Raw genomic sequence first — 23,584 nt, forward strand, 5'->3', positions numbered from 1 at the left:
TTCACGTGAACGTTTCTCTTCAACCTTTTTTTCTTTTGGGTCATCTAGAGGAATTCCCGTCGATTCCGATGTCTGTTCTAACATTTCCACTTTGCCTTTTATATTGTTGATATCATTGGCAAAGGCTGCCAAGATCTTACGGATCTCTGTGAGCTCAGATTCTGAAGCCATCTCTTCTTGTTGACTTGGTACTGTGGTTCTTTCTAACCGACTGGACTTACGACTCCAACTAGGAGGTGGACGCTTGAGTTTGGGCGCAATGATAATCATATATGACCCCATCAAAGGTAGATTTAGTCAATTTCAGTATTACCCCCTTGATAACATTTTAGAGAATCATTTTATTGAGGTTTGTGCACCAATCCATTAATTAATCCATTCACACAATGGGTATTCGAAATAAATATTTATTTAAAAAGAAAGATAGTTTTATTGAAAATGATTGACAAACAATATGTTTTTATTAAAACATCTTTCAACAAATTTGATTTGAATTATTTTTACATGGACGCTTGGCTTTGTCTTGGTAGTCCTCAAGATTGCTGTCAGGCTTGACCCTCTTGGCTCTAACAACTGGTTCTTTGAATTCCGCTGGTCCGTCTGGATATCCTAAGGTGCGCTTGTTCCAAGCTTTCTCAATGAGATGTACTAACTTTTCAGTCAAAGGCTCGGGGGAAAAGAAAGCTTTGTGCTGAGGTAAGGATAACTCTGTAGGTACATCGTATTGTTCTGGGATCAGATTAGGATGGTAAAAAGATGTTTCTTCTAAACCAATCAGACGGACATAGTAAGATCCTTTGGTTCCTAGAACAGGGGGATCAGTCATCCACCAAGGGCACCTAAAATCGATATGACAGGCAAGGTGAGAGTCTAACCATTTGCTTCAAGCTTTGACTGAGTTGTGACACACTAACAGGTTTCTCTTGGAAAAGTGTTCTGGCCCATATTCGAGGTTTGGTGGAACCTCTACGATTTTGAGACGATCACAAAACCACATATAGAGTAAGTAGGGGCTTCCCTTGAAGCTTTCCCGCTCACAATTTTTTATGGCATCTAAACCTGAGAAGGTTTCAGCTATGATGAGAGGTACTGGGTTGGCTTTCCTTGAGAGTTGAGAGGCTATATCTATGAAGGACTCAGGGATGGTTTGGCCATCACTACTGGAGGTCAATATGTATTAGGCTAGGATTCCTAAGCATAATCGATAATCTCTAGTGGCTCGCCAGGCTTCGGGTTTTACATTGATAGGATGGCTGCGGGAGCGATACGGGCCCAATAAAGGTATTAAGTTCAATCTCCCGTCATGGACTAAAGCCTTGGCTTCTTCCTTGGAAATGTTTAGTCCTGTGGCGAGTCCACCAGAATATCTAGTCTTTAATGAGGGCCTGACTAGAGGTCCTGAAGTGGATATCCTCATGATGCCGCAATAATCCTCGTGAGTAGGGCACAAATGCATATACCCCATATGGAATATGTGAAGATAGGGGTTCCATCGCTTAGCCATAGCATGTAAGAGGTTCTAGTCTATCTCAAATTCATGGAAGTAGAGAGCACTCCTCAACATGAATCTCCCAAAATTGATCTTCTCTACAGGGTGCATCCCTACGATGGTTGTTTTGACTAACTGATCGATTGGGTTATCGCCTAGCATCCTGGTTTGACACAAAAGGGTATTTTAGTACTCTTCCAAGGTCCATGTAAAAGATCAGTTTTTTATTTTCTTATGAAAAATCTTGTTCTTATGGAAAATATTTTCTGGAAAATATTTTTTCTTTAAAAAACATTTTTTCTAGAGAACAATTTTTTTTTTTGAAAACTTCCTTTTCTGGAAAATATTTTCTTTTTCTTCTTTGAAAATTCGATTTCCAATTTGATTTAAATGGCCCGGTCCATCATGATTGTTGGATCGGGATGGACTGGGTCATTATTGTAAAAGAATGGATTCTTTATTGGGTCGGTGCACCCATTTTAATTTTCAAAAATAACATTTTTTATCCTTACGGACAATCATACACTCTGATCTCACCATTCACATCACTCACATACATTCATCAACCAACAGGTTCCAATCAATAAACAACCCGGAACACCCACGATAAGTTCGAGTCGTGACTTACTGGGAAGGTTTCTAGACTCTAAGCTTACTACGTGCAATGCATTTTTATCTGGCCACTCTTGCCCAAGCACACCTATATACCTCTCGATACGTGGTGACTTGGTTTGATATACCGTATAGGTGATAATCTAAAATCTCAACTCACTTCTCTAAAGCCAAAAATAGCCAATTTGATCTCCAGTTGAGAGGTGGCGCACAATGCTGAGCAAGGGCCCACTTAAATACCTCTCGTCTAGAATATACGTAGTCTATCCCCCTCGTACAGTAGGGTACAGCGGGGCAAGATCTTGCTTAGGCACTGGTTTTGATCAAGAAGTGCAATTGATATACTTAGATTATCTTTTATACCTACGGGTACGAGTCAAGAGTTGTAGCTTTCATAAATGGTTTGGCATCCCACGAGGGGACCGACCACGTACTAGTACTACGTTGGCAATCGGGACATGTGACTGTGTGGCTTACAATAGGTCAAAAGCTCAGGTCGCTCCAGCCTGGGTGCATCAATATACCTCTCACAATCACCTGATCAGACGGTATTGATGCCCTAGTTTGATATACCCTAAGGTACGTGACTGGAGTTGTGGTTTTCATGAATGACGTCGCATCTCCGAGGAGACCAGGCCACGCACTAGTGCCACGTTGGCTATATGGGACGTGTAAGTGGATAAAACAGTAAACGTGCATGTGGTGTGTGCAAACCAGGGTGGGGTGCGCCCGGGGCCTTTTTCAAACAAATGGGCCCATGGGCCCAAACATATCATTGATATTACCTGAATGTTACATGCCAAACCAACCACACCCCCTCACATCAATATTAATATCAAAATCAAACATGCATTTTAATCAATGTTATGGCCTGTTAGAAGTGCAATTAACACAAAGAATAATAATTGGATCCAATCATTAAGCACATAGTTTCAAGCCCGAGCCAAAATAATAATTGAATGATTGCAAACAACGCTACCGGCGAAGTTTCGGTCGATCAGTACCACCGATACAAAGTAAGATCTTTCATCTTTGTTTATTTTTTTATTCATAATTTATAATAATTATTATTAGTGATTTAGACGTACCCTTCCACATTTTAGTGAATATTTCAGATACTCCTATGTTTTGAAAATAATTAAAAATCCCTTGACCTCAGTCTTATCTCATAAACTTATCCTAAATGATTTAAATGCCCTCATCTTTAACCTCACCATCGACTTTTTTTTTCAAAATTGGTTCGTATTCAAGCTCTTTAACTTCTATGGTAAATAAATTATTTTATTTTATTTTATTTGTGCTTATCTTTAATTCTTAACCCTCTATAGAAATCTCTATATTTTTCTACCAAATTTCCATATTTTTTACGTTCCCAAAAATCAATTTTTTACCTTGAAGTTTGAAGGTTGAAGATGAGGGCCTTTATGTTACTTTTTAATAGTTTATCATAGAAGACTGAGTTCAAGGGGCATGTCTTCACCAGTTTGGAAACGTATGGGTATCTCAATATTCTCCAAAACATTGAGCGTAATATCAAAAAACACCTTGTTATTTTTATTATTTAGACATACCCCTCAGTTTTTTGGTGAGTATGGAGATACCTTCCAAGTTGAGCAAGCAAATCAGAGACTCTACTTCGTAGCTACTCTTCTTATGATTCAATCTTGCTTCTGTTATAGTAGTTGTGTCTATTTTCAAATATCATATCTAATCTTCCATTTCACGTCTTCCAGCAACTTTTATGATCTGGGTCCAAGATGCAAACACAAGATCAATGTGTCCTTATTGCTCATAACTATTTTTTGTTGCTGCCAAATGTTATCTGAATTCCTTCATCGCTAACCAGCTGACCTTAGGATCTTACCTTCACCCTTTACCTGATCAAAGAGGACTTTATTGGGTTGTAATGTAGGTTATGGCTATGGTTGAAGAAAGAAAGGATAAAAGCTTGAAACAAAATAAATGTACTAGATAAGAACTGAGGGTGCCCTTATTACTTCCTAAACTACCCTTTAGAACTCTCAATGATATTATCCTCTAGACTTTTTCTTGACCTTCGAGATGCAAGTTGAACCCACGTTTAAAAATTCTATTTTTGATTTTTTTATTTTTTTTTTGTATTCTCATGCGGGCCAGGAGTTGTCTAAACTCTTTTTTTTATTTGATTTTTTCTTTTTCTCTCACTTTTCTTTTTATTGAAAATACCTAGTGATTCTCCCAAATTGCCCCAGTGTATTCTCTGGCTTGCCCCAGCATATTCACAGACTTTCTCCAGTTTTGGGTGGACAAAGAATCGATCAAGCTCTAAGGGCTTTGACTAAGGAATATTTTGGGAAAATGATGGGAAATGAAAAATAGCATCTCTTCTTTTCAAGTATCGAATTTTAGGCGTAATATTTCTTGACTTTGTTAGCATTTACTGGCTTAGGAAATACTCTACCATCCATCTCTACAAAGATTATCGTGCCTCTAGACATCACTTTCTTGACTACGAAGGGACCTTCATAATTCGATTTGAGCTTGCCTCTTGGATCTTCCTGAATCAAGAGGATTTTTTTTAGAACTAGATCACTTGGTTGAAAATAGCCTAGTGTAACCTTCTTGTTGTAAGCTCGTGCAATTCACTTTTGATATAGTTGTCCGTGACATATTGCAACGAGTCTTTTCTCCTCAATTAGGTTCAGCTAGTCATACCGTGCTCTGACCCATTTAGCCTCTTCTGACTCTACTTCCATGATAACTCTGAGAGAAGGAATTTTTGCCTCAATGGTAAGAACTGCCTCAATTCCATAAACTAGAACGAATGGCATTGCCCTAATAGAAGTTCTGATCAAAGTTTTGTAAGCATAGAGAGCGAATGGAAACATTTCATGCCAATCTTTGTACATCACTACCATCTTCTCAATGATCTGCTTAATGTTTTGGTTAGCTACTTCCACTGCTCTGTTCATCTTCGATATGTAAGCCACTGATCTATGATGTTTTATCTGAAAATCTTCACATAGCTTCTGCATATCTTTATTATTCAAATTGAGAGCATTATCTGATACAATATTGCTAGGTAGGCCATATCTACAAATGATTGAAAGCGCCCTCGATCCGCGGGGTGCGCGAATCCGCTTTTGACCCTTGAGGTTTAGGAGTCGCCACCTAGTTATTACAGTCTAGGAACCGATCAATGACTCTAAATAGATAAAGAACTAATCTAAAACAGAAAAAACTGAATTCGGGGATCATGTTACGGGATTGGAAGGTGTTAGGCACCAACCCCGCCCGGCCAAAACCGGTCTCTACTAACTTCCCAAATAAATTACATTGCTAAAAACCTAGATAATAATAAATAAATAAATAAATTATACCTTTCCGATAGCAAAGACCTTGTTCCCTCAGATCCGACAAAAATTGTTCCTTGTACCGTACTCCTTGCTTCGTTCTGTCTCTGAATCTGATTTCTGATCTTCGAGACAAGGTATCTCTTCTTTCTTGGATCTGAATTCTTCAAGTTTGTTCATGGATTTTGGGGTGTTTTTGGAGGGCTTTTAGGTGTTTTTTAGGCAAAGATCGAAGAAGGGATGTTAGGTAAGGAGTTGGGACTCCAAAACTAGGGTTTATGAGAGGCTAGGGGGGCTTTTAGACCAACTTCTCTTAGGGTTTATGATTTGATACGAAAATAGGGTGTGAGCACCTCTATTTATAGATTTTTTTAGTGGTTGATTTTGATAGAGTTAGTGTTTAATTAGAGTTTTTTTAATTAGAATTGTGTTTTAGTTAGACTTGTTTTAGGTAGAATTGTATTTTGATTAGAATTGTTTTAGGTAGAATTGTTTTTTAGTTAGAACTCTATTAGATAGAGTTATTATTTAATTAGAACTCTATTATGATTTTGACTTTTGGTCTTATTTGACTGACTTTTAATATTTTGACTTTAGTCTTAATTGATTGACTTTTAAAATCTTTGACTTCAGTCTTGCCTGATTGGCTTTAAATTTTGACTTTAGTCTCACTTGATTGACTTTAATACCTTGACTTTAGTCTTGCTTGATTGACTTTAAATTTTTGGAGAACCCCCCTCTATTATATCTTTAATTCTTTGGACCCCCAAATGGAGGGGTCCTTAAAGAAATATCTCACGAACCCTCAATAATTTTACTTGAAAGCCCGATTGATCGATTTCTTTTGTTCAAATTTTTAAATTAATTTCATTAATGTTTCACTTTAATTATTTAATATTTTATTTATTAATTTCGAAAATTTTAATTATGAAATTACCGTTTTACCCCCCGAGAGGACTTTTCACGTTTTAAGTCGGTTTTTAATGTTCTAGGATGTTTTAGAATCGATTTTTCAAAAGGAATTCAATGGAAATATTAGTTTGTGTCATTTATGAAATTTTTTGTGTGAAATGTTCATGACCTTTATGAGGGGCATTTTCGTAATTTTGTCGAATTCTGTTAAAATTGGTAAAATGATTTATTTGATTTCGATTTGTTGTTTTATGTGTTCGAAAGGGTTTTCCTAATCGTAACTTAGGCTTTAGGGTTGTTTTGATGTTAGAAGTATTTTGATAATTTGGTCAATTTTTAGTGATTTTTATCGTGAAGCTTATTTTTGGGTCTGTAAGATGATGATTTCTATGTTTCTGGAATCGTATTTTCCTAGCGTAGCGTGGCTTCTAAGGTTTTGTCAGTTCGATATACCTCATCCGGATTTCTGAAACATATCTGGTAACAAAATAAAGCAATAGAAATTACATCCATCATTGGGAATCATTGCAATCGGGTTGACGAGTTGATTAATCAGGCGAGTGCAAAAATGAGGCGTCTACAATGATATTCGATTTTAATAATTTGATAACCTGTCTTTTCGAACGCTAGTGTAAGACATAGCTTCCACCCACTTAGTGAAGTAGTGAATAGCGACCAAGATAAACCTATGACAATTCGACACTTTAGGATTGATCAGATGATGAGATAATCGTTGTTCTTCTCACCCGAGTTAATAATAATCTTACTTTTACCTTACTTGTGGGACAAGTAGGAGATCGAACCCAAGATAAAGGAGGAGTAGAGTTAAGCTAAGAGGATAAAATTCAAATTAACTAAAGGAATTAAAACTATTTTTCTTTGTATTTTTGAACTTATAAGAAGATGTAAAATTGCTAGAAAATGAATTAAAGTAAATGAAATTAAAAACAAGTAAACTTATGAAATTAAAGCACCATTGGAGGTGGATTTACCTAAAACATGTTGATGAGTAACTCCTAATCTCTAGCCTTTTTATAACTCAATCGTAAGGACTTGGTGTTAGCTCCTTAGATCGGAAAGTTTTGCAAATGAAATAAAATTAGGGAACATAAACAAAGTAGAATTCTTTGAAAACTTCCTACTACCAATTATCTAGTTTAAGCATATTTTATCTTGATCTAATCTAAGCATAAAGTATCTATATTAAGAATAAATGGTGCAAGAAACTTAAAGAGAACTCATAAGCATTTTAAATAAAAGAAAGGCATGAAATTAGAAATAACACAAGAACTTGCTCTAGACTTTTTCACTCTCCAATGGAGAGGAACTTAACTAATGTCATTGTAAGAGAGGGAAGATAAGAGATGAAAGAACTTTTCTTCATTTCATAGAGAAACTTACAACTTCTTCTTCTTCTATTTCTTACAAGACTATTTAACCAAAAGAAAATAACTAGAAGATAAAAATACAAAAAAGTAAGAGAATAGGCTAAGAGCCTTAGATTAAAGGAGTCTTGGATAAGAGAACCAAGAGGGACCCTTTCTCTAGAAATTGAGGCTCTATTTATAGAGAAAAATGTGTGCAGAAGAGTCTAAAAGTAGTCTCCACTTTTTTTTGCACAAAAAGACAAAATAGGAGAATATGAGTTAAGGATTAGGGCATTCCAAAGGATTAGGACATTCCAAAGTGGGCTCAAATGCTTTTGCCTTGAGATTTTGATTCCAAATTGTTGATTTTTTATACAAGAAACACACATAATTAGATTTAACTAGTAAATGAATTTATTTATATATAATTTAGCCTAATTAACATGCAACATGGTGTTTGAAGCTTATCATGATTATTACCTTAATACGGAGAAATAGGGATCAAAATCAAGATAAATGTCTGAAAAATGTGCGTATAATTGAGTGTTTCGAGATACTTATCACACCCCCAAAGTTATCTTTTTCTTGTCCTTAGAAAATAAAATTACCACTTTTGAAGGTACCTCGACTGCATTTAGCGAATGCAGTAAGCCCTTGAATCGCTAGATTACCCCTAGTGGACGAGTTTGACTCGTGAGGGTTTGCAGAAAATATACCCACAAAATTAAAAACAACTAAGAAGTAAAAATAGTCAAAATCAAAACTTATATTGAAAAGCACAAGTCCATTTTTTGTTTTGTCAATCAATTGGAAGTAATACTTGGTATAGAGTCCCAACCTTTATTTCTCTACGATAAAATTTAGACTTAAATTGACCTTTGAGTGATAGTAGTTCTAATTCAGAAATTTAAAAGATTTGATTTCTTAGAATGAGTTTCAACCTTCTAACAACACAAGAATAGCTGGAGTAACTTAGGGTTTAATTCTAAACTTACCATCCTGTTTGAGGTAGTGAGAAGTGTGGACATTCACTTTAATAACTCTAAGGGACTTTATCTTTGATATTCCAGTATACTCACATTTTTTACACTGGATAGCTTTCACCCTACTGAAACTTTATATAAACTTTTGGATCTTTGATTTTTTTTTTTTTTTGAGGTCTCTTTTTTTTCTATTACTTCTTCACTCTTTTTCTAAGAAAAGTAGACAACCATTTTCAAGGTACCCAGTCTAATTCAATGGTTGTTGTACAAGTTGTATATAATCCAATTCTATTTTTCTTCTAATCAGCCAACCAATTGAACAAGGAAGTCAAAGTTCATCAAACCTAGTTTTTCCTTAAACTCTAGGTAGAAAGAAGGTAATAAGCTCTCTTCATACAATCTAGACTCTTGGTAACCTTATTAGAAGTGATTATAAATCAAAAGATAACTTTGTTCTAACTTTTGCCTAAGAAAACACAAATGGGGACTCTGAAAATACGTGCTTCGTACCATATCTAGTCCTAGAGGGGGTGAATAGGATAATTAAAATTTCTTTCGATTTGTCCAATTTTAACTTAGAGTGATAATTTGACTATGTGTTCTAAGTCATTCACCTAGCCTCGATTTGGTATTTATGTCTCTAAGATGCATTTAATGAAAATACACTTGGAATTTAAACATTCATTTAACAATGTCATTCAATGGCACATTCAAATATGATTTACCTATTCGACATTCATGGCATCTTATGACATTCAAAACAGTCAAGTGTAAATTGCGGAGTTATAAAAAGATACACGAGACATAAGGCATTTAATGGATCGACAATATGCCTACGTCCATTCTCACGACTAATCTCTAGTTTGCAATGCAATTGATGTTTACTTAGAATCTAAACATTCATGGCATGACCTACATAGTATAGTGTTCATTCATAACATGCATTCATCTAAGTATAAATTGATAGAGGCATTTTCACAAACATGAGACAAGCATTTTATTGTGGTTCGGCAACGTGCCTACATCCACTCTCAAGGTTCCTACCTAGGAACTTGTTGTTCACTATCAATGAGGTTTATGGTTCACCTCTAACCTTTTACATAGAATTTTTATACCTAGGCTAAATTCTAAAACCTTAAGATCGAAAGAACGCATTCTCTCGAAATTGTGAGTTTTATTCTTCGGAAACTCACGAACCTCTACTCTTGTCAAGAATCCTCGATTCTAACAAGAGCTTGATTTTAGAGGGCTGAACCAAGTAACCACATACATATATTTTTAAAATTAAAAATAAAATCAAAGACTCACTCAACTTTATAAGATTTGTCAATGGAGATCTTGAGTTCTTCGAGTCCTTAAGCTCACAAGTATGTCTCGACGGTTGGATCTTACAATCAAGCTTTCAAGTTTGTCGGCTACTTGTAATTACTCCTACCATCATCTCCTTTTTACTCCTTTCTTTATGAACATACCAATGTGTGTGCAAGGTGACGTTTGATGGGCGGAGAGGGATCAAAAAAGAAGTCTAGGAATGTTGAAGGGTTCACCTAAGTTAGATTCTCATGAAAGTAGAGAAGACTCTCAAAATGTGGAGAGAGGAGAGACAATCATCTCTAGGGTTGATCTAAAGGAAGGGCAAAGGGTTAAAAGGATTTTCAATGAAGTTTGAGCCCTTCCATGGCTAGAGAGAGGGTTAAAAGTATGTAGAAATAGATGATTTACTTTTCTCAAGCTTCAACCAACCCAAATGAATGAGTTGGAGTTGTTATATATGAGAAGAGAGTAAATTCGTGCCTCAACGGTCATAAATATGACCGTTTGAGCGCTTGCTGTCGGTGGCACCGTCAGCCAAAAGTGAGGCATATCAGTAAATTACCAAAATGCCCCCGTAGAGTGTTTTGACCATAACTTTCAAACGGTAGCTCCGCTTTGTATGCCGTTCGGGGAGCTAATAGATATTACTATTTAGAACATCCCCAAACTGCCACCAAGGGGTGGGCCATGATAAAAATGGGTAAAATGACCAAAATACCTTTTTTATCATTTCTAGTCAAAACGAACTTTCGAGAAGTCCGACGTCGAAATGATTCGAAAGTATGCTAGATTTTACCTATATAATTACACCTATAAAGTACCAAGGACAGAAAATGGTTTTGGGGTGCTCAAATCTTTAATGTCCCCTCTATATCCATATTTGATTTCCGAAAGGTCCGATGAGCGAATAGGTCGAGGAAAGAGTTTTCCTAGTTACTACGGGTCGACCTATCAATCATCTTAGTGTTGGAGAATGGTATTAGGTAGTCTCATTACCTCTTAGGCTTTGTGCACACACATGGGAGCTTTTTGTCGAGGCGTGTACGGTTGAGCAGCTTTAACGGAGTCTTCATATGTCTTCAATGACAAATCGATCCGACACTCAACATGTGTCTCGGGATTGACAAAATATGGAACTTACAATCTCCCCCTGTGTCAATTACGAGACAAAATCCTAACTAGACCAAAAGGGCTGGGAAACATTCCCGGAATTACTAACACAACTTACATCCGATTAGAATCTTATAGAAGTGTTTACAAATAAAAACCTAAGATTCTAACTGTTTTGCTCCCCCTTTGGTACTGCTCTCCCTGAATAATTTACCTATAAAATTAAACTCAAATAAAACACACGGGTGGAAAGTACATTCTTCCCCTTTTTGTCAGTATTTGACAAAGGGCATAATCAACCCAATGTCGATACAGAATATATACCAATAAACACAGGGGAATAGTACACATGCACGCAATTAGTATGACTATCAGAGCGAAATGCATGATGGAAGCAAACAAGGACATGCCAAAAAAAATATAACTAAGTGGCATAGGCATGGCATGTTGATTGGCACCAAGAAAATATAACTAAATAACGCAGTGTCAGACCATGCATATAAGCGTGCATAATTTAAATGATATGCCAATAATCGATCAAATGCACTCAAAACATAACAAAATGTTTTACTATTAAGCATTGGCATGGCATGATAAACGACACATAAAGATATTACTCAATGACTCATGGTCGTAACATGCCAACATGTGCACAATAATAGAAGATATGCAAATGAGCGATCGAATGCACACGTGATAGTTTTAAATGATGTTACTATTAAGGGACAACTGTATGAAGAATAAATGCCAAAATGATTTAACTATTGAAATATTGGCATAATATGCCAGCAAGATAATAAAGTATGCAAATAAAAGTATAGCAGTTGTAGCATAATAAACGTGTGAGCAGATTTAAAGAATTACCAATTTGAATACTCACACACGGCAGTTAAATGCATGAATTGTGCCACGTGACCACATTTTGTTATTATGCTCACCAAATAATTAAAATATGAGAAATATTTGTAAAAGAATCAAGTTTGGGAGCCCAAGATTGGAACAAAATATATTTGCCACTTTCGGCTCAAATTTGGTGGACCAATGGAGTTCTGTGGTGCACACAAGCATCCGGTTAATTTTTGACTCGGAACAAGGAGGCTTGAAATCCTCGAATATACTAATAGACACACAAAAATGATTTTCACTCAAGATTTACAAGGTTGATGTGAAAACTGAGAGTCAAAGATTGTCCAACATATGTATGTTTACTTGGGCAATGGTTGACAGGAAGCAATGAGGCTCCATCATCCTTAAATGGTCACATTTTAAGAACAGTGTGAGGATACATGTATCCAAATTTACCAATAAACAACATGTTCTTGAAATAAGATGGATTTCTGGATAATGTGGCAACACTGACTCCAACAATGAGAAAATTTCTAAAAAGAAGAAATTCACGAAAATGAGGTCTGAACGTCAGATATACCAATAAAAGTACACAAACTCGAGAGTCCCAAACTCGAGATCAAATTTTATGTCGGAGAGAAAAAAGTCTTTTCATTCCTCGAATAGGTCTATTTTAAAATAATTATGTGTCTACGATCCCAAATTTACCTATAGGAACTTGTTTGGACAATAGAGCATAATTTTGGAAGAATAACACATATTGCTCATTTAAATTTATCAATTTTGATCAACTTGTGAGTTTTTGGACTCAAAAGTGAATGTCTCCTATAGTTGTGAAGTTTTGGCACAACAAAGGGAGATGACGACGGGAAAGAGATAGGAAATACTTCCTCATCATTTATCGTCGAATCAATAAAACTTATGTCCTCCGTTGGTTGATCGTTAACCACAACATTGATGGATTATTTTGAATGAAGTAGGTTTTTTGATTGAAGACTCGATAAAGACAACTATGAATTTATCAACATATAACCTTGCCATTTCTCAAGTCAACCTTTCTCAGGTTTTCATGGTCTCTAAAGAGTATAACATTTATTGTTAAAGACCTTAAAAAAAAAACTTGACACTGGGAGGAAAGATGTTCCACAATTCATCGGTTGTTGATCAACCCTGCTCTAAGATATACAAAGGAATAAGGTATCAGGCAATGTTTACATCCTTGGCTCAAAAATCTTACTATGAAGTATAATAAGCCATTTCCTACAGAACAAAGTTGATCCTCTCAGCAACTCCATAATGTTAAGGGATCTTTAGAGTTGAGAATTTTTGTCAGAATATATAATTATCACAGAGTTAAGTGGACTGACTATTCTTAAACTCTCCACCATGATCACTTCATATCCGTCCAACAACGGACTCTATTTCTATTTGAAGTTACTTAACAATATTCTTGAATCCATCAAATGTATCAAATTTATCCTTAAAAAATGCAACCTAATAGAGTTGGAGTGATCATCAACTACTACTAGAAAATGTCTCTTACCTCTTAGAATTTTAACTCTTATGGGATCCAAAAGATCCATGTGAAGTAATGCTAGAGGATTTGAGGTAGCTAGAACGGTTATCTCTTTGTGGGTACTACGAACTTGTTTACCAATATGGCACTTCCTATGGACATTTCTAGCTTTATTACCCAGCTTGGGCAACCTTCTGACTAATGCTTTTTGAAGCATGTCGAGACAGGTTCTTGTAGTGAACATGGTCAAGATTGTGAAGCCACAACTGGACCTCATCAACCTGAGCCATATTACACACATACGGAGTGGTGGTTTTTCCGGTATCTTTGATAACATAATAGTCATCGGATGTGTGGAGATCTTTCATAACTAATTTTTCATTAATATCTGAGATCTCACACACTTTATGGTGTAACACCGATTGTTCTCTATCGCACATTTGAGATATGCTGAGGAGGTTATATGTCAAACCATCCACACAGAAGACAAATTCAACTTTGGGCTTCGCCGATCCACTGATCATGTCACACCCAACAACCCTACCGATACAACAATCACCAAAGGTGATAGAACCTCCATTAAAATCTGCCAAGAGACTGAATCAACTTTGGTCACTGGTCTTGTGTTTGGAGTCACCACTATCCAAATACCATTTTGTGAAATATCTTACCTTAAGAAGGGTGTGAATCACGTGGTACTGGTTATCCCTTGATTTAACTTTTCAATTTAAAACACATTCTTTGGGATGAAGGATTGTTTTTAAGAAGAGAAGGGATTTACTTATAAAGTTCAGATTTCATCTTCCTTAGTGAGTACTAAGTGGGGGACCTACTTTTCTTTGGTGATCTTGAACTTGAATAAGTCCCTCACAAAATTGTTCACTTTAGGAGGTGAAGAATACCTCACTTCCTTGGACATGGATGACTTTTCTTACTCTACAGATGATCTAATTTTCTGTAAGGGAGTTATCCTAACCCATGTAACTTTTACTCTACCACTGAAGATATACCAATAGAGATTAGGGTGGTTCTAGAGTAAATGGTCTTGTATTCAATTTTAATGTGACCAATTTATCTAGAGAAATTCCAGGTGCCTTTTTCGACTTTATTCATCAGAAAAAGAGGCTACTTGAGGACAAGATTGATTTACCAATATATGTTCATCCTCAACTTCATCCACAAAAAGGATGGAGACTGTGGTGGATGCCATATGGATCCGAATGTGTTACAGTCTTCAAATTTTGAAGATGCTTGTTCAACACCCTCTGACTCATTTGAGTCACTCCACATAGTTTGTGTAGCCAGTTGTTCCGTTGAACCTAGATATTTGGAAATCGATTGTTCTAGGCTTTGAGAAAGAAACTATGGAAAATTAGCCAATACCTCCACAGTGATAGCATTCAGTATCATCCTTTGACATATATGGAGGTCTACCAATGGATCGTCTTTCGTTATCAGGATAACTCATTTTACTGAAACTATGTGAACCTCTTTTTATATAGACAAAATTTGTCCTCATCAAAGTCATGTCCTCAACATCTATATCACTCTCACTATTTTCCTTAAGGATGGGAGAAGGAATGAGAAGACATGAAATATACATATTTAGAGGATAGCTTTGTTAAAGAGTTGTTGATCAAGAGCAAAGAAGCCAAGTGCTTCTAATATATAGAAATTGCATTTCAACAGCTTTCTGTCGGTTGCACCTTCAAGAGTCATCGGTGGGACCGATGAGTATTATAACGTTGGAACTGGCAGAACCATGCTTCTGCCACCGATAGATGATTTCTCAATTAGTTCTGGCGGAGGAAGTCGGTGGGACCGATGACTATTCTGTCGGTGGAACCGATAAGTTAGAGCTTCTACTACCGACAAGCTGACTTCTAGTTTGTATTATCGGTGGCTAACGGTGGATCCTCCACTTTTGCCGACAACCTCAATTTCACTTGAAATCGAGCCATTTTGGGGTTAGCTTTGAACATGAAGTGATGTACAATACTGGCATGTTCTAAAGCACCACTTATATATATAAGTGGTTTCGATGATGGTCCATGTCTTTGATTGGGTTTGACACACGAATGATTTGTCACTAGGTTGTTTCGTTACGATGTGTCTCCATGTGACTTGAACATGGTTTACCAATGGTTACAACTCGACAACATACGACTAACTCGGGATTGACAAAATGAGGTACTAACAAGGACCACCATCTACCCCTCTTAGGGAGGACCTTCAAGACGGAGCTTAACCATGGTGAGCAAACCAATGAGTTCTTCAATACTCATGGTTCACATCTCGGAACTATCTTTGAGGTTGCAATGGGACCAAACCTCCTAGGAAGGGACCTAAGAATTTTCGTGTAAATTATTCCTTCCGGAATAAACTATCTTAGGAAGTACATGGAAATACAACAGTCGTTAAGTTTTACATAAAGTTCTCAGACAAAATTGTTTTATTCCATCCTAATGTTCTTAAAACAATTTGTAAACATTTGAAGTTTGAAGTTTTGACAACGTAGGTTTCTAAGGAAGCCAAGCTTGTTTAGCCGGTCGATATGTGACAATATGTTTGAGTTCACTTGGGGCAATGCCAACGTGTATAGAATTTAGTATTCTCATATTATGACAAATATCGATTTTTAATTGTTTGGGTGGCTCATACCCTTCCTCTACTAAGAACCAAAAATCACAACTCAAGGGAATTGATGAAGATCATCATCCTCATTTACATATATGCATTACGGAGCTGACGGATGGATGGAGGTCTAGAGGATGACCATTGAAGACTTAGACATGGTTCAAAGACTTGGGATCAATTCTAGGATGTTAAGCCTATTAAGAGTAACCTGGTTCTGATACCAATTGAAAATACGTGCTTCGTACCATATCTAGTCCTAGAGGGGGGGTGAATAGGATAATTAAAATTTCTTTCGATTTGTCCAATTTTAACTTAGATTGATAATATGACTATGTGTTCTAAGTCATTCACCTAGCCTCGATTTGGTACTTATGTCTCTAAGATGCATTTAATGAAAATACACTCGGAATTTAAACATTCATTTAACAATGTCATTCAATGGCACATTCAAATATGATTTACCTATTCGACATTCATGGCATCTTATGACATTCAAAACAGTCAAGTGTAAATTGCGGAGTTATGAAAAGATACACGAGACATAAGGCATTTAATGGATCGACAATATGCCTACGTCCATTCTCACGACTAATCTCTAATTTGGAAAGCAATTGAAGTTTACTTAGAATCTAAACATTCATGACATGACCTACATAGCATAGTGTTCATTCATAACATGCATTCATCTAAGTATAAACTGATAGAGGCATTTTCACAAACTTGAGACAAGCAATTTATAGTGGTTCGGCAACGTGCCTACATCCACTCCCAAAGTTCCTACCTAGGAACTTGGTATTCACTATCAATGAGGTTTATGGTTCACCCCTAACCTTTTACATAGAATTTTTATACCTAGGCTAAATTCTAAAACCTTAAGATCGAGAAAACGCATCCTCTCGAAATTGTGAGTTTTATTCCTCGGAAACTCACGAACCTCTACTCTTGTCAAGAATCCTCGATTCTAACAAGAACTTGATTTTTGAGGGCTGAACCAAGTAACCACATACATATGTTTTTAAAATTAAAAACAAAATCAAAGACTCACTCAACTTTATAAGATTTGTCAATGGAGATCTAGAGTTCTTCGAGTCTTTGAGCTCACAAGTATGTCTCGACGGTTGGATCTTCCAATCAAGCTTTCGAGTTCGTCGACTGCTTGTAATTACTCCTACCATCATCTCCTTTTTACTCCTTGCTCCATGAACATACCAATGTGTGTGCAAGGTGACGTTTGATGGGCGGAGAAGGATCAAAAGAGAAGTCTAAGAATGTTGAAGGGTTCACCTAAGTTAGACTGTCATGAAAGTAGAGAAGACTCTCAAAATATGGAAGAGAGGAGAGGCAATCATCTCTAGGGTTGATCCAAAGGAAGGGCAAAGGGTTAAAAGGATTTTCAATGAAGTTTGAGCCCTTCCATGGCTAGAGAGAGGGTTAAAAGTATGTTGAAATAGAGGATTTACTTCTCTCAAGCTTCAACCAACTCAAATGAATGAGTTGGAGTTGTTATATATGAGAAGAGAGCAAATTCTTGGCTCAACGGTCATAAATATGACCGTTTGAGCGCTTGCTGTCGGTGGCACCGTCAGCCACAAGTGAGGCATATCAGTAAATTATCAAAATGCCCCCGTAGAGTGTTTTGACCATAACTTTCAAACGGTAGCTCCGTTTTGTATGCCGTTCGGGGAACTGATAGATATTACTATTTAGAACATCCCCAAATGCCACCAAGGGGTGGGCCATGATAAAAATGGGTAAAATAATCAAAATACCCTTCGGAAAGTTCGACGTCAAAACGGTTCGAAGGTGTGTTAGATTTTACCTATATAAGGACACCTATAAAGTATCAAGGACAGAAAATAGTTTTAGGGTGCTCAAATCTTTAATGTCCCCTCTATGTCCATATTTGATTCTTGAAAGGTCCGATGAGCGAACGGGTCAAGGAAAGAGTTTTTCTAGTTACTACGAGTTAACCTATCAATCATCTTAGTGTTGGAGAATGGTATTAGGTAGTCTCATTACCTCTTAGGCTTGGTGCACACATATGGGAGCTTTTTTTCGAGGCGTGTACGGTTGAGCAACTTTAACGGAGTCTTCATATGTCTTCAATGGCAAATCGATCCGACACTCAACATGTGTCTCGGGATTGACAAAATATGAAACTTACAGACTCCAGATCATAGCTTCCAATAAAAACTGATTAAATATTTTTAACTAAGTGCTTAAAGATACAAGCTAAGATTTTGAGCAAAATACAACAAAGTCGCTAACCAAATATTACTCAAATTTTTTTTTTTCGTATACAAGAAGTAAATAATAAGTGGAAATTTGACCCATACACCCCCAAACTTAAACATTATATTGTCCTCAATATTTCAACTTATTTATGCAGAGGTAAAATTGAAATTGACAAAATGAAATGAAGTGGTTTAGATAGCACCTGAGAAAGACCTTACAGTCCTGTTGATATTTTATACAATGTCCCCTGAAACGTGTGGGTTGCCTCCTAGAAGCGTTAAGTTTAACATCTTTAGCTAGACAAAAACTTTGTTAACTTTGATAGACGGGGTCATCAAGGAGAAGAACCTCCTCCTGCGGAACATACTCGAGAAAAGGTTTGAGATGTTGGCCATTCACTTTGAAAGTGGATCCGTCCTTAGGATTAAGGACTTCAACAGCACCATGGGTGTAGACTATTTGGATAATATATGGGCCAGTCCATCGAGAGTTAAGTTTTCCTCGAAAAAAGTAGAGTCTGTTATCATGTAACAAAATTCTTTAATTAAGAATGAAATTCCTCCAAAGAATGTGCCTATCGTGAAAGAATTTGGTACCCTCTTTATACCTTTTGGCACAATCATACGAGTCATTTCTAATCTCTTCTAACTCGTCTAGTTGTAACTTTCGCTTCTCACCGACTTTATCAAAATCAAAGTTGAGGCGCTAGATCGCCCAATATGCACGATGTTCGAGTTTTACAGGGAGATGACATGCCTTACTAAAAACTAACTGGTAAGGAGACATCCCTATGAGTGTCTTGAATGCGGTCATATAGGCCCAGAGTGAATCACTCAATCTCAAAGACCAATCTTTCTTTGAAGGATTGACTGTCTTTTCTAAGATAGTCTTTATTTCCCTGTTAGAAATCTCCACTTGCCCACTTGTTTGTAGGTGGTAAGGTGTGGCAACCTTATGCATTATGAGCTATTTCTTTATCAACGCAGTAAAGATTTTGTTGCAAAAATACGAGCCACCATCACTTATGATAGCTCATGGAGTACCGAATCTTGAAAAAATCGTCTCCTTGATGAATTTTATTACAACCTTGTGATCATTAGTTCTACCTACCACAGTTTCGACCCATTTTGACACATAGTCAACGGTAACTAGGATGTATTGGTAATCATGGGAGATAAGAAAGGGTCCCATGAAGTCTATACCCCACACGTCAAAAATTTTGATGATTAGGATAGGATTTTGAGGCATTTCATTTTTCTTAGAGATTTTTCCTAATCTCTGACATCTATCACAAGATTTTTTAAACTCGTGGGCATCACGAAAAATACTAGGCCACAAAAATCGCATTGTAAGATTTTCATAGCGGTCTTCCTATCACTGAAGTGCCCTCCACAGGCATGATTATGACAAAACTCTAGGATATTGACTTGCTCACAGGTTAGAATACAACATCTAATGATTTGATCGGGATAATACTTAAATTAGTATGGCTCATCCCAGAAATACCATTTTGTTTTTGACAGAAGACGGAGTTTCTCTTGACTAGTCATTTCAACTGGGAATTGACCTGTAACTAGGTAGTTGACAATGTCCGCATACCATGGAGCGTTGGCTTGAGAAATTTGCATAAGTTACTCATCGGGAAATGATTCAGAGATGGGTAAGGATTCCTCAGATGGCTTGTTAACTATCCTAGACAAGTGATCAGCTACGACATTTTCTACCCCCTTTTTGTCTCGGATCTCGAGATCAAACTCTTGTAGAAGTAGAATCCAACGGATTAACCTTGCTTTAGCATCTTTCTTTGATAGAAGGTACTTCTATGCTGCGTGGTCTGTGTAGATCACGACTTTAGATCCTATGAGGTAGGGACAAAATTTTTCAACGGCATAGACCACTGCTAGCATTTCCTTCTCTGTTGTAAAGTAGTTAAGCTGAGCTTCGTTAAGGATTTTATTAGCATATTGGATAACATGAGGTTATTTATCGATTCACAGACCCAAAACAGCGCCTATTGCATAATCCAAAGCGTCGCACATAATTTCGAATAGAATGCTCCAGTTTGGAGGTTGAATAATGGGTGTCGAGGTTAACTCGGACTTCAGCTTGTTGAACGTAGAGAGACATGACTCTGAAAAGTCGAAAGGAATATCCTTTCCCAAAAACTCACATAAAAGCTTTGAGATTTTTTCGAAATCTTTAATGAATTTACGATAGAAACCCGCATAGCCTAGAAATGACCTAATTTCTTTAACCATTTTAGGAGGTGGTAATTTTTCTATTAGACTTACCTTCACCTTATCTACCTCAATCCCCTTAGCAGAAACAATGTGCCCTAGCACAATCCCCGATGTTACCTTGAAATGACATTTTTCCCAATTGAGTACTAGATTGACCTCTTTGCAACATACAAGGACCAAAGTCAAGTGATGGAGTGTTAAAAAGTAGCGAGTGCATTGTACAATCCAAACGGCATGCGACGGTACGCAAAAGTTCCAAAGGGGCAGGTGAAAGTTGTTTTCTCTTGATCGATTGGAGCAACAGGTATCTGGTTGTACCCGGAATAACCATCTAAGAAGCAATAGTAAGAATGTCTTGCTAGACACTTTAACATTTGATCAATGAAAGGTAAGGGGAAATGATCTTTAGGAGTCATCGAGTTGAGTTTCCTATAATCGATACACACTTTCCATCCATTTTTGACTTGAGTGAGGATTAATTCGTTGTCTTGGTTCACTACCATAGTGATACCAGATTTCTTAGAAACTACTTGTATAGGACTCACCCAACGACTGTCGAAGATAGGATAGATAATACCTGCATCTAGCAATTTCATCACTTTCGTCCAAATCACGTCTTTCATGACAGGATTTAGCAGTCTCTGAGGTTCTAAGGAAGGCCTAGTGAAATCCTCTAAATGAATGTGATGCATCACCACAGATGGACTAATTCCCTTTATGTCAGCTATGCTCCAACTAATAGCTTCTTGATGTTCTCTTAATACTCCTAACAACTTTTCCTCTTGAACTTCATTGAGGTGAGAGAAAATGATCACGGGCAAGGTTTGATTCTTGCTAAGAAATGCACATCTCAAGGTCTTTAGAAGTGACTTGAGTTCTAATTTTGGAGGCTCGACATGGGAAGGAACAAGATTAGATGTGCGTACAGGAAGACTTTTAGCTTTTGCGTGCCACCGCACAGAATCTAAGAATGGAACGGATTCAAGCAAAGAATTGACTTCGCTTATAGACTCTTCTACGTCCAAGTCAAGTCCAAAGTGAGCCAAGTATTTTGTTAGGGAATCAGAGTACCCTAACTCTTGATACGTTTGATTGACTAGCGTATCTATCATGTTCATTTCTTCCATACCATTATCTACATCAATTCCTTAGAAATTGTGGAAGACGTTTAGTTTCAATTTCATATCCCCAAATGCTAAAGTCATAATATCATTTCTACAACGAATGACTGCGTCAGACGTGGCTAAGAATGGACGTCCTAAGATGATAGGAATATAATTGTTTGAATTGATGACTGGCTCTATGTCTAAGACAACAAAGTCAACAAGAAAATAGAAATCTTTGACTTTAACTATCACGTCCTCAACTATACCCGTTGGAATTTTTATGAACCTATCGGCTAGACTCAACGTGATATCGATGGGTTTCAAAACCCCCAAACCTAATTGTTTATAAATCGAATATGGTAAAAGGTTCACACTGGCCCTTAAGTCTAAGAGACAATTTTTTGACCACTTGATTTCCAATATGAATGGAAATTGTCGGACATCCAGGATCCTTAAATTTTGGTACAATCATTTGTTAGATGAGCGACGAAACTTGGGCTGCCATGATGGCTTCCTGAGGAAACGGTGTTTTTCTTTTAGCTGCGGTCAAATCCTGAGGAAACGGGCTGCCATGATCGCATAAGAAGGTATCTGTTTAATGGCATCTAGGAATGGGATATTGATATGCATATTTTGGAAGACTTCTAAAACACCCTCAAATTGCTTATCTTTTTTAGAATCTCTAAGGTGATGGGAAAATTGAGCTTTTGAAATTGGCAAAATGATGGGAGGATTTTTCAAGTCTTTCTCCTTATCTTTTGGAGACTCTATGACTTCTTTTTTAACTTTGTCTTTCTCTAAGACTTTTTCTCCTTTGTCAATAGGTTGGACCTTGTTGTCCACCTTCTTTCCTGAACGCAAGGTGTGGATGGCCTGGACTGAGTCTTGTGGAGCTCTAGAATGATTTCCTATTTCGTATTGACCTTTCAATCTGTTTGGAATCAAAGGTTGACCTTTAGGATTAGGGAAGTCTGACTAGGAAATTGACCTTTCTCTCTCCCACTCAAGGAGAAAGCTAACTGCCCCAACTTAACTTCCATCTTAGCTATGGATTGCGCAATGACCTGCTTAATCTAAGTTTGATTTTGATGGGCTTATTGTTGAGTTTGGATGAACTGTTGTTGCTGCCTCATCAACTCGACAATCATAAATTCTAAGGATGACTGTTGTTGGGCAGGCTGATGGTAATTGGTCATGGGATTTGGTATGATGGCTCTACAATCTGTTGATTGTTGGGGTTGATAAGAGACTTGAAGAACAATTGCTTGGTTTGTGGAAGAACCAGATTGCCTAGGACAACTCCTATTGTAACCTGACAGACCACTAGATTGAATAGATTTGTTCTATCTGTATGAGAAATTAGGATGGAACATATTATCTGGGTGATACGTTTGGCTAAAAGAATTCAGAATTGGCTTCCTAAAATTACTATAGCCATTAATCGCATTTGCTTGTTCAGCTTTGATTTGAGGTAAGGTGGGATAACACTCGACCCAATGGTCATTGTCATCGCATATAACGCACAAAGAACTCAGTTCAACAGTCACTTGTGAAATTGTACGAGGATCTAGGTGAGGCTTGGATGCTGAGATGGTAAAGGCATCTAACTTTTTCATGAGATTGTTCATCCCACTCACTAGACTAGACATGACATTTTTGAGATTAGGGTCTGCCTTCATCTCATACATGCCTATCTTCCTAACTAGATCGTCTCTATCAAACTCTTACTAGTTAGTGCTCCAATTTTGAGCACTCTCGGCTAACTCTACGAGAAAATCGTACGCTTGGTTGGGAGTCTGGTTCATGCACTGACCCTTATGCATTAACTCGACTAAGATACGTTGATTCATTATTAATCCTCTATAAAAATTTTGCACCAACTATA

At 37.0% G+C, this 23,584-nt stretch overlaps 1 protein-coding gene across 1 annotated transcript; it reads right to left on the reverse strand.

Moving 5' to 3' along the window:
• Window positions 1-4,785: 4,785 nt before the first annotated feature.
• LOC147398257 (uncharacterized) lies at window positions 4,786-5,115 on the reverse strand. Its single transcript, XM_086446688.1, has one exon. The coding sequence runs from the start codon at window positions 5,113-5,115 to the stop codon at window positions 4,786-4,788; it is 330 nt and encodes a 109-aa protein (XP_086302814.1).
• Window positions 5,116-23,584: the final 18,469 nt, after the last annotated feature.

The sequence above is a fragment of the Akebia trifoliata genome, chromosome 7 (genome assembly GCF_017979445.1).
Source record: "Akebia trifoliata isolate Shusen 1 chromosome 7, ASM1797944v1, whole genome shotgun sequence".
NCBI classification, from domain to species: Eukaryota; Viridiplantae; Streptophyta; class Magnoliopsida; order Ranunculales; family Lardizabalaceae; genus Akebia; species Akebia trifoliata.

Bases quoted from the DNA above. Each gene is read 5' to 3' on its own strand.
- LOC147398257 (XM_086446688.1), bottom strand. From the start codon at position 5,115: ATGCAGAAGCTATGTGAAGATTTTCAGATAAAACATCATAGATCAGTG.